The sequence below is a fragment of the Brachyhypopomus gauderio genome, chromosome 1 (genome assembly GCF_052324685.1).
Source record: "Brachyhypopomus gauderio isolate BG-103 chromosome 1, BGAUD_0.2, whole genome shotgun sequence".
Classification (NCBI taxonomy): domain Eukaryota; kingdom Metazoa; phylum Chordata; class Actinopteri; order Gymnotiformes; family Hypopomidae; genus Brachyhypopomus; species Brachyhypopomus gauderio.
Genome location: NC_135211.1, coordinates 50,402,762 through 50,415,792, shown reverse-complemented (window position 1 = coordinate 50,415,792; position 13,031 = coordinate 50,402,762). Strand labels below are relative to the sequence as shown.

General features: G+C 42.9%; 1 protein-coding gene across 1 annotated transcript in view; it reads right to left on the bottom strand.

Moving 5' to 3' along the window:
• Positions 1 to 1,033: 1,033 nt before the first annotated feature.
• The window catches only part of LOC143526051 (uncharacterized), a 37,261-nt gene continuing 25,263 nt past the window's right edge, over positions 1,034 to 13,031 (bottom strand). Inside the window, exons 6-8 of the mRNA XM_077020634.1 lie at positions 2,393 to 2,561; positions 1,588 to 1,758; positions 1,034 to 1,258 (exon numbers count right to left, since the gene is read on the bottom strand). Of these exons, the coding sequence (XP_076876749.1) occupies positions 1,034 to 1,258; positions 1,588 to 1,758; positions 2,393 to 2,561 (565 nt within the window). The remainder of the gene's footprint in view (positions 1,259 to 1,587; positions 1,759 to 2,392; positions 2,562 to 13,031) is intronic.

The window sequence follows — 13,031 nt, the reverse complement described above, 5'->3', positions numbered from 1 at the left end:
CACAGCGCCAGGGGTATTCCTGTCTCCGGCTCGTTTGTGCTGTAACACACGAGAGTTAAACTCCACAGAAGCAGCCAACAACTCGTTACAGCGACTAAACTCACCGGAGTCTCGCTCCCTCGCTGTGTCCTTGTACGATTTGTGGTTATGTAACGCAGCTCGCGCTGCGGAGCGAGGAGGCGGACACAAATGATGAGGAGAGCGAGATTTACTAAAGGGAATACCAAACTCAGGGTCAAACAGAAATGCATTGGTCAAAGCCGAAAGGGAGTCTGAACGAGAAACACTGAGTGGCATGACGAAACACAGGACTAGGCACTGAACAATATACTCAAACAAAACACGGGCAGAACGAAAAAACAAAACGATAGAACCAGGTAACAGAAACACAGGGCGACAGGGCAGCGAACACAAGTACTCACGAATAACAGGATAACAGGCATGAACACAGAAACACGAAAGAATGGGTACAGGAACACGAACTAACCGAATGAACAAAACCACAGATAACCAGACTGGGGAATTACAGGGACTATATGAACACAGAACTAACAAGACACAGGTGAGGACGATGATGACACGGGCACGGCAGACAGACAGAAACCGGGGCTACAGACAAGCAGGGCGGGATCAATGGGCAAGGAAAACAGACACGAGGGAACCCAGAGTGACAGCTAGGAGAGGGGGCGTAGCCATACGTAACACCACCATTGTAGGAGTGCTCGGATGTGTTCCTGTGGGGGATGCAGGATCTGGTGCTCCTCCATAAAACCATGGGGGGCAACAAATGGTGGTTTACTTCAAGAGGTTCCCATAGCAATGGGATAAAACTGACCATTTGTATTTTAGTTATATCAGTGTGTTTGTGTGGCATGTTTAGTCTAATTTTGCAGCTTGTTGTGTGCTGGGAAAGGTTATGCTAACAGGGTAAGAGTTCCATCAGTCAGTGAGAAGGTTTGTAGACTTCACCCCAAAGGTGGCAGTCCTGTATGGAATGCACTCTGTATAACCCCTACACCATCTTCTCAGGAAGTCAATTCTTAAAGTCCTCTAGCAACACAAGCTCTTTGAGCTGATCGAGAGTTGCCACACTGCTGGCTGAACACCAATTGTTAAATAGGAGAGATTTCTCTCTAGCAAACTCAACAAAGGTCTGGCTCTGGGTTTTTGCCAGACGCCTGAAGTTCTGTCGATAGGCCTCAGGTACTAACTTGTATGCTTTCAATATAGTGGATTTAACAATGTCATAATCTAAGTTCTGTTCAAGAGACAGAGAGGAACACACTTCCTGCACTTTTCCTACAAGTTTACACTGTAGCAGCAGCGACCAAAGACTCTGTAGCCAACTAAGTGTGGTGGCTATGCGCTCAAAAATGGGGAAATAAGTGTCTACCTCATTTTCCCTGAACACAGGAACTAGGCCAATATGTCTACTGACATCAAAAGCAGTATTCACGGTTGGGCTTGCTGGACTGGTAGATGTATGTGAGGAACGAGGCATGCTGGACTGGTAGATGTATGTGAGGAACGAGGCATAGGGACTGGTGAGCTCACGCGAGAATGGGGAGCTGGTGCTGGTGAGGATACCTTCCGAGGATGAGGTATAGGTTTCTCCAAGCCCATACTCAACCTCTTCAGGGTAATCTCTTTGTCAGCCTCCACTTGCAACCCCCTGACTCTCAGTAGCTCTGCCTCGCGTTCCTGTATCTTACTTTCCAGCTCTAGCTCCTTCAGCTTCACTGCTAGCACAGGACCCACCTCATGAGAACGGTAAACACCGTCATCAGTGATGATGGGACAACAGGAGTGGGTGGTTAAAGGTGTATTATACAGAAATCGTATTTACAAGACATATACATACACGTAACTGGTCTTAGCTTCAGGAGTGGCCCAGGCCAACATAACAAACAGAACTGAACTATAAAATAAACCAAACACCAACTACTCTAACAGAAAACAAACAAACAAACCCAAACCCAAAACAAAATGGCAGCCACTCCCTACTTACCAGAACACCACCAACACAGAATATTTACAAAATTTACAACCAGCAGACAATCCGACAGGGGCAAAGGCAAAAGCATAAACGAGTACAAAAAGCAGTCAAAACCAAATTCTCAAGACGATGTATATAAATGCAGAATACTAACAACTACCGACTAACAACACAACCAAGGAGCAAAATGTCTCGCTAGGAAGTACTGGGAAGGGCCTTATATAGTGCAGAGTAGAATGACATGGAGCGGAGTCTGGAGCAGAGTCTGGAACGGAGTCTTGCACACAGAACAGACAGCAAACAATACATACAAACACTTTCATAGGACATAAGTCCTCCTCCTCTCCAAGCTCGCCCTCTGGTGGCGATGCCTGGTAGAACTCTGGGAACGCTCACTCGTATGGGCGAGCTTTCCCGGGAAGGTGCGGGGTGCCTCTCCTCCCACACCCGCACACCTGTCCGGCGGTATTCCTCCGCCAACTCGGGTATGGAGGTCTCCCGTGCCGGACACAGCAGATAAGAGCACTCTGGGTCCTCCATCAGCTGTTCCCGAGTCAGCGGGGTTCTGCGGTGCGGGGGAGAGGAGGAAGAGCGGTGGTGCCGCTTGCTGGGGCGAAGCGCCTTCTTAGGCCGGGTGGCGTAGCCTGGCATTTCTCGTGTCTCTGATGGCTCATCGTTCTGTGATGCTGGGGTCGTGGTGAAGGATGAGACACAGACTCCTTCGTGACAGACGGTCACTTTTAATTTTATGAGACGATTGCGCAATAGCGCACGATAAACACTCACACATACACACTGAAACGTGTAGACTTAGACAACGACGAGCACAGGACACTGCGCGAGCGCACATTAAATAGACAAACCACATTAGCCCCATGTGATTACGAGACGATTCACAGGTGAGACATATTATCACTCGACATAACCATAACCACGGGAATCCACTGACGCAGACAAAGCACGTGGACCACGTTAACACACGCCCAAAAGGGAGGGGCCGGGGTCCTCAACGTGACAAACCGTTTATGCAAATTAGGCGATTATGTCTTATACGGGAAATGTCTCGTATTTTTAAATACAAAACTTGACAGGTATGCTATATATATTAATCATGTAAGTAGGACACTGAAGCTATTCAGTGTCTGGTATGATTTTGTAGCTTCCTGCCGACGCTGCTTCCTGCCGACGCTGTTGCGGAGCGAATTTTGAAATTGTTTTCTAAAGTATAATAATCTATTTACGTGCTAATCTTTTACTTGTTGCCTTCCTAGATAAATTTTACAGGTTTTATTCCGGCCGCTGACCAACTTTCTGCCTTCACAAATCAGCTAGCGTAAGTTTATATATCGGCTAGACACGGTAAGTGTTTTGATTCATTCATGGCTGGTGTCGGTTTGTTTCCTTGTTCGGAGTGTGGCATGTTTAGTCTAGACCCTTTCGCCACCGACAGTAATAGCGATAGTATCTGTGAGAGGTGCAACTTAGTTATTTCTCTCGTGGCAAAAGTGGAAAGCTTAGAGCGCCGCCAGGGAGAACTAGCGCCTCCGCGACTCCGGCGATAGAGCCCTCACAGCGGGGCGAATGGGTGACGTCTCGGCGGCGTAGTCGGAGAGCGAGGGCTGCAGCTACCGCTAACGCCAGCGCTAGCCCACCAGAGCACCACTCACCGGTTCACGTGTCCAATAGATTTGCCCCGCTCAGTGCTACACCCGCTGAGGAGCCTGTCTCACAGACTCTGGTCATAGGAGACTCTATAGTTCGGCACGTGAAAGTCGCTATTCCTGTAGGGGCACCAGCGGTTACAGTCAGCTCTTTACCGGGAGCCAGAGCGCTGGACATTAGTGGCAACCTTAGACTGTTAGCCCATAGGAGATTCTCTAGGATAGTCATTCATGTAGGGGCCAACGATATACATCTGTGGCAGTCAGAGGTGCCGTAATCTGCTCTGGCCCCATCCTAATGCGGTGTGGCGATAAGCAATACAGCAGGCTCACGTTGCTAAACCGCTGGATGTCCAAGTGGTGCTCCGAAAATCAAGTGGGCTTTATTAATAATTGGAAAGAGTTTGAGGGCAAGCCTGGTCTTTTAGGCAGGGACGGTGTCCACCCCACCCGGGATGGCGCAGCCTTGTTATCCTGCAGCATAGCCCGTAGTCTGTTAGTTAGTGGGCAGTGTAGTACTAGGAGCTGCTGACTAACCAGAGTCGCGACCAGGCCGCAGACTAACAGGCTAAACCTGTCTGCGAGCTGCCTAGAGGCGTCACCAAGTTCCCATAGGATTGAGACTGTGTCTGTGCCCCGGGTTAAACTAAATCATAAGAGAATAGTCCGTCCTAAGTTTTTAACTAATATTCAGACTTCACATCCAATTAATACCTATATGACCGATCTCAAAATCGGATTAATCAATATTCGATCACTCAACTCAAAATCAGTTTTTGTAAATGAACTTATAACTCACCAGAAAATTGATATTCTATGTCTAACTGAAACGTGGATTCAATCTGGTGATTATTTAACTTTAAACGAAGCCACTACTGTGGGATATAGTTATATACATAGACCTAGATTGTCAGGCAGAGGAGGAGGAATATGTATAATCTATTGTGATTGTTTAGAAATTCATCAGAAATACCTAGATATCTCAAACTCATTTGAGATGCAGTCTATTAATGTAATTAGTCCATCCGTAAATAAAAGTGCCTTTTCCCTAACAAATGTATACAGACCACCAGGGCCTTACTCAGATTTCTTAAACGATTTCACTGATTTTGCAGCAAATTTAGCAGTATGTAGTGACAAAATAATAATGGTAGGAGACTTTAACATACACTTTGATAATGCGTAGGATCCACTGACAAGGGCTTTTACTTCTATATTGAACTCTGTCGGCATTATACAAAACGTAGTAGGACCTACACATTATCGAAATCATACCCTAGATCTAATCTTAACGCTGGGTATCGACGTAGATAATAGAAATATACTTCCGCAAACCGTAGCAATCTCTGATCACTATTTAGTCCAATTCAATCTTCACCTTAACATAAATACCCGCCCGTCTCATCGGCAGTGTATAAAGCGCTCGATAAATTCATCAACAGCAACACAGTTTATTGAAACCCTCCCTGATTTAACTGCTTTAGCCCACTCGCCATCCGATCCAGGAGAGTTAGATAGTCTAACCGACTGCTTAGAGAATACCTGCAGATCAGCTCTAGATATAGTAGCTCCACTCAAATATAAAAAGACTAGATCTAAAAAACTCGCTCCGTGGTACACTGACCAAACTAGAAACTTAAAACAAATAGCACGTAAATTAGAGCGTAAATGGCGATCTACTAAGTTGGAAGTATTCCACTGTGCCTGGAAGGATAGCATTATTGAATACAAACGGGCACTCACTAAAGCACGCTCAGCATATTTAGCCTCACTGATTGAGAAAAATAAAAACAATCCTAGATTTCTTTTAAATACTATTTCTAAACTTACAAAAAAAACAACCAGGCGCAGAACCTCAGATTCCAGTAAACCTCACTAGTAATGTATTTATAGATTTCTTTGATAATAAAATTGAGAATATTAGACAAAATATAAAACCTTTTATTAGCAATACAACTGGTAAGTCATCTAGTTTGGTTAAAATTGATTTAAATTACATACCGGGAGAAAAAACTTGATGCTTTTCATCCACTCCCAAAATCAGAATTAGAGAAAATAATTTCTTCCTTAAATTGTACTACCTGCACACTAGACTCAGTTCCCTCAAAGTTATTAAAAGAGGTATTACCAGCAGTAACTGAACCTCTTCTAACTATAGTTACCTCATCCATTACAATAGGTCACATGCCCAAATCATGTAAATTAGCAGTTATTAAACCTCTGATCAAGAAACCAAATCTTGATCCGACTGTGCTATCTAATTATAGACCCATTTCGAACACATCATTTATATCTAAGATCATAGAAAAAGCTGTTGCCCAGCAATTATGCCTATATCTCCATAGGAATCACATATTTGAAAAGTTCCAATCTGGCTTTAGGCCCCATCACTGTACTGAAACAGCATTAGTCAAAGTAACAAATGATCTCCTCCTTGCTTCTGATCAAGGCTATGTATCACTGCTAGTGCTTCTCGATCTTAGTGCAGCTTTTGACACAATTGATCATAGAATCTTGCTAGAAAGGTTAGAACGCTGGGTTGGAGTCTCAGGCACAGCCCTTTCATGGTTTAACTCTTACTTGACAAATCGCCATCAGTTTGTAGAGCTCAATATTATTGCATCCAAACGTACAATAGTTAAATATGGGGTCCCGCAAGGCTCCATCTTAGGACCACTATTATTTACATTATATGTGCTACCATTGGGCACATTTATAAACAAACATGGTGTAAATTTTCACTGCTATGCAGATGACACTCAACTTTACATATCAGCCAAACCTGATGACAAACTCAGTTTAAGAAAAATTGAGGCCTGTGTAAGAGATATTAAATGCTGGATGTCTCTAAACTTCCTCCAACTTAATGAGGACAAAACAGAAGTTCTCCTTCTGGGCCCTAAGGCCTCAAAACAGAAAATTCCAGATCTAATGCTTAATCTCACAGGCTACCCCATTACACCTGGCACAGTAGCCAAAAACCTAGGCGTCATACTCGACTCTGACCTATCATTTGATAAATACATAGATAATACTACTAGGATAGCTTTTCTACATCTCCGCAACATTGCCAAACTAAGAAATGCATTATCACAGGATGATGCAGAAAAATTGGTGCACGCCTTTGTTAACTCTAGATTAGACTACTGCAATGCACTACTGTCAGGATGTTCAAATAGGAATCTAAATAAACTTCAAATAGTTCAAAATGCCACAGCCAGAGTTCTGACCAGAACTAGAAAATTTCAACATATTACACCAGTCCTATCAGCTCTGCATTGGCTCCCAGTTAAATTCCGTATTGATTTTAAAATTCTATTATTAACATATAAAGCACTGCACGGGCTTGCTCCTGAATACCTCCAGGAACTTATTTCCTACTATGAACCCCCACGTCCACTAAGATCACAGGGTGCTGGTCTTTGATTAGTTCCACAAATTAATAAGGTAACAGCAGGGGGAAGAGCCTTTTCTTATAAGGCCCCCCAGCTTTGGAACAACCTTCCAAATTGCATACGGGACTCTGACACAGTCACAGTCTTTAAGTCTAGGTTGAAAACCCACCTATTTGGTTTAGCGTTTGATAATTATTATCCCTCCTTAGATAAAGGTACAGATCCAGGGGTTCATAGACGAAGGGTTTTATGGTAGACTGGGGCGCTGGTGCTGTCGTCCTGTCACTGCTCGTGGTCACGAGTTTGTTGACAGGGCAGTGGATGGATGCCATTGTCTCAGAATGCCCCCAAGCCTATGTTACCTTCTGGTTCTGCCTTTTTAGCTAGGCTGTAATAGTTTAACTTAATGCCGGAGTTGCTGCCACACTCTAGAAATGTGTTTAATTTTATCTGTCCTGTAAATGTCCTCATACAGAGCTAATTTTCCCTGTTTTATTTTCTCCACATGGCTGCCCGCCTGCTCGAGGAAAAATGAGATGAGGAGAGACAAGCGATCCATCCAGTGCCAGCCACCTACTGCCTGACCGGATGAGCCTACACCATGATGGACATTACTACATCTTTTCCTTTTCTTTATTTCTTTCTGTTTAAATTGTTGTTGTTGTCATGGTGACCGGTGTCGGCCAGAGGAGGATGGGTTCCCCCCGAGTCTTGGTTCCTCTCAAGGTTTCTTCCTCATGCAAAAACTAGGGAGTTTTTCCTTGCCACTGTCGCCCTTGGCTTGCTCACTGGGGGCTAGGACTCGGCACTTGTAAAGCTGCTTTGTGACAACAACTGTTGTAAAAAGCACTATATAAATAAAATTTGATTGATTGATGCACACGCACGCGCGCACACACACACACACACACACACACACACACACACACCTGTTCCTCTGCTATTTATAATCACCTCTGCTTATCTTGCTATACAGTCCTGTTTACTCTCACTCAAGCTCTTCTATTCAGTAGAGATGTGTAATTATTTGGCTTTTTTTATGAATGATGAGAGTTTAAACACATGTACCAACTACCTTGGAGGGACATTATAGGACAATGCATGCAACTTGCACTACTCTTTGTTCAAAGTAACTGAAAAGAAACTTAGTCTCACGCATTTAGGAAGTTCTGTTGCCTTTTTCCTGTTGAACTGAATTCATACCGAACTATAATGTCCAAACTTTGATGTCAACGAAACCATGAACCATTACACCCTGAGGTACAGTTAATGCAAATTTTTACTCTTATGGATTTAACACAAGTTAAAATGAAACTTTCTCACAAATAATAAAATAGGCCTGTCAATATACTCCCATGTTGCTACAAGTCTACTTATTTATCAGTTAGCTACAAGGTGGCGCACATGTAACAGGAGAAGGACTGACTACGGCATTACACCAAGAACAAAAAGATAAAAAGGACAGAAGGATAGAATGAGTTGAACCAGGGTCATTAGTGTAGAGTTAATGAAGCTGTGCACACAGGCAGCCACACACACACACACACACACACACACACACAATGATATACACAAACACTGTTTATTATTTCCCATTTCTCAGTACATTGGTGGTGTTTGGCTCATTCAGGCCCTTCACAGTGTGACATGAAAACAGGTTAATGTTCTTCTACCATTAACGGTTGGGCACTGGCTTTAATGATAGAAGGTTAATACACTGCCCCAAAAAATAAAGGGAACACTTAAACAAAAAAATGTTACTCCAAGTCAACCACACTTCTGTGACACCAACCTGGGGTGGGTTTCCCGAAACGTTCGTAGCACTAAGTACTTTGTAACCTCGTATGAAACGTATGAGGTTAAGAAGTACTTAGCGCTAAGAACATTTCGGGAAACTCACCCCTGTTCAGTTAGGAAGCAACACGGATTGTGAATCAATTTCACCTGCTGTTGTGCAAATGGAACAGGCAACAGGTAGAAATGAGAAGCAATTATTATAGCTAATTCCAACCTTTTATTCACTAATTGAAAAAGGTGCCACGCACTGACTGATGGTTTAAAATTTTATTACAGACGTTTTCTGTCTCACAACTTCCAAGACCACCGTGAACACTGAAATAAAATACAATACACGTCAACGAAAACATCATGTTCCGGTCTATGAATTATTTAACAAATTATTACATAAAACGCTAATGCTCTTCAACCTAATTTACACACACATACAGACACCAGAATATTTCACTCAAATGATCATACCGTGTGCACCTCCAAACAGAAGGTTAGGCATTGCTAGAAGTCAATTTTCTTCACAGTTCTTTGTCCTTTTATAAGCCGCTTGCACACATCGACTAACTATTCACGAAACTTACATCCCTTCCCCCCAAGTGCATCACGTGACCAACTGATGACCTCACTGCTGACATGGTTAGGCGATGTTATTAATTAAATCAAATCAAATCAAATATATTTGTATAGCACTTTTCACAACACATGTTGTCACAAAGCGCTTTACAGAATTTACAAGGTTAACAATACTATGGGTCCAAATCCCTAATGAGCAAGCCAAAGGCGACAGTGGCAAGGAAAAACTCCCTAGATCAGGGGTACTCAACTAAATTTTTCCACGGTCTAATTTTGGCAGATAACTGTGACCTGAGGTCCGGGGCGGCGGGGTTGGCGAACGTAAATTTTTGTGCGGGGGGGGGGGGGGGGGGGGGGGCGTTGAACGTAACACTCGTGACGGAGTGTTTTTTCAATAGCCCTGAAATAAATGCTCCGGTTTAAAATGAATTCTCCCGTCATAAATTATAAATATGTTTTTTTTTGTCCGTATCCAGTTAATCAGGAATGAGATTGGGTCCGGACAGGACTGCGTTCAGGTCCGGATCCGGACCGCGGTCCGCCAGTTGAGTACGTCTGCCCTAGATGGTGGGGAATAGGAAGAAACCTTGGGAGGACCAAGACTCAAAAGGGAACCCATCCTCCATTGGGCGGCCCGTTAACACACAAATTACACAAAAACTAATTATACAGATGAATACACAAGTTATAAACAAATTACACAATCAGGTTAAGTATAAACTAATTATGTTAAACAATTAAATTGGTAATTATATTAAACAATTCTCCAAATAATGTGCACATAATAATCAAGAAATATACAAATATGAATGAATGAATGAAATGAATATGAATGAATATTAAAAGAAAAAGAATACATTTACACAAACAAAATGCTTATATTACTGCATTCGCTACACTGCCACCAAAATTACAAAGGTTTGCTTTCACAATATTCTAAGAAATAAAACTTGTAATTTTCAACAACTTCAAACTCAAACCATAATTTTCATCAAATGTTATTATATTAGGTGATTGGCTCCTTTGATTTATGTTAATGTCAAGCTATTTTGAATAACATTCAACCAACACAACTAATTTTTGAACTGGACCCTCAAGAAGGTTGTGTTAAGCGCTCACCTTTTGCTCCCAACTTATTTTGGCCTACTTGTATTTTCACCTTTCTTACGAGACCATCGTCATCTTCCTGTGCCTCAACAACTTTAGCTAGTGGCCCCTCATTTCTAGGAGTGTTTTCGTCCTTAACAATGACTATATCTACAACTTGCACGTTTCGTCTGGTTGTATGCCACTGCTGACGAAGGCTAAAGTTGGCTAAGTATTCTCGGCACCACCTGCTCCAGAACTGTTCTGAGAGATACTGCACTTTGCGCCATCTTTTCCGTGCGTACAGATCCTCTTGAACAAACCTTCCAGGAGGTGGAAGGGGTGTCATAGGCTTCATAATAAGCAAGTGATTGGGTGTCAAGGGTTCAATACTTTTGGGATCAGCGAGGGTGTTTGTTGTCAGCGGGCGACTGTTGACTATAAACATGGCCTCAGAAGAACGTTCTTAATGAGGAGTCATCCAGTCTTCCTTTAGCCTGAGCAAGGACAGAGCTCATCAAGCTTCTGGTTGTCCGTATCTGACGCTCCCATATGCCTCCCCTATGACTGGCTTCGGGAACATTCATAAGGAAATCACATTCCTTTCTTGCCAGTGTAGCGGAGACAGCCAAAGACATTGCAAAATCACAAAGTGGATTACTTTCACCTTGGAAGGCAAGAGACTAACCCATCCACAGCTCTTTAATTGTATGTAAACATAAACGCTGGTCCTTCGCTCGGTAACAAGCACCAAGGAATTCATACTCCTAATGGCTCTCCTCTCCAAAAAGCTTAGGAAGACTTAACTTATCTGATCGTCTGAGAGTAAAAGAAAGACCGTTCTCTGGCCAGGATCAACTCTTCTCAGGAGTGCACAGAGCACAGAGAGCAGGAAAGGTCTACACTCGTAAACCTAAATCACAGGCCTATCTGATTCCCCAAGGTTTGACCCCAGTTTATAACACCTTGAATTCTTGTGTTAACACCCAGAACTAAAGATGCATTATTTCAGAAATCCTTCTAACTCCAAATCTGAACTGTACACGGAATTGGAATTCAGCCTACAGGAACCAGCTCGGCAAATGCAGTCTAGAGACATCGAACTTGACTACCTTTCAACCAAGGAAGGGATAATTATGCGTGGAACCAATATCCAGCTTCCCAGCCTTATGGAACCAGAACAAAGTACTTCTGAATTGAACAATTTCAACAACGAGTGTAAATTATTAGCTGTGAAGACAGTCAAATGCGTGTTTTCCACTACGCCGGTTTTAAAAGTATTAGCGGCTCGCTAGGCTTGTAAACTAACCGCGCACCACGAAAAACCTGCACTGTTTGTGCAGGTGAGCCCGCGGACCGGCTGGGGAGCCGCGGGTTAGCCACCCCTGCTCTAGGCTATCAAAATAAGAGTCCCATCGTAAATTTGCTGTTCAACTAAACTGACATTATTGTCTTTCATGAAATAATACAAAAATTACAAAAAACACTCAAACAATAAAACAAATACAAATTCTTATTTATGGCTCTAACACTGTGGTTATATAATCACATGCATATTCATGTATTACAATAATTTCAATTGGGAATTTCAATGGGAATTCCAATTGTCTTGAAATTGTAATAGTCTGCTTTTATCTCCCATTAACTAAATCTATGAGAGACGGGCAGGGTCACAAACCCCCCTTCTCTCCCTCTTGTACCTTCTCCTCTCTCTCTCCTTTCTCGGATTACCTCCTGTCCGGGCAGAGATTATGCATATTCATAAATCAGAGTCCAATGATCACCAGAATAGCAACTCATGGGGAACTACAGTCACGCCCCTAAATGTTGCTTAAAAGGTGTCCCTCGAGAGAAAATTCTAGGAGTTGGAGTGATGCCAAGAGACCGCAATTAATGCCAGGTTCACACTACACGACTTTTCAGTCGTCAGGCTTTTGTGCCGTTCGCACTACACGACTGGTTGTGCAGTAATCGTGAGTCTTTCGGTTGTTGTGGCTTTCACACTACATGACTGATCAGCAGTGATGTCCGTAACGCGTTACTTAGTAACGTGTTACTCTTATCTTAACACTTTTTTCGGTAACGAGTAATATAACGCGCTACTATTTCCAGTCCAGTAATCAGATTACTCATCCAAGCAACTGTGCGTTACTATTTTTATTTTCCCTAGTAAAAATAATATTTGTGCTTTCTTCTTGGCTCAGTTATGCTTTTGCGTTTGACCGTTGCGCTCGACTTTGCACGACTTTGCACGCTCTGACCCTGTGAGAGCGCGAGCGCGTTTACGTCATTTTGTGCTGTGTTGTCCATAACGATGTGGTAGTGTAAAAAAACGCCCCTCAAAAACAGTGGAAGGAACATTTGCCTGATGAATTTTAATGTTGCTTTGTGTTCCAGGTTTGAAAAGTGCTGGAATTTAGGCTAAAGTAGCCTACTTAAAAATGCTTGAAACTGTAATTGGGTCATTCCAGGATTTTGGTACATTTCAGGGGTGGTAACTTCTGAAAATTTGATCTTCAATTTGATCAT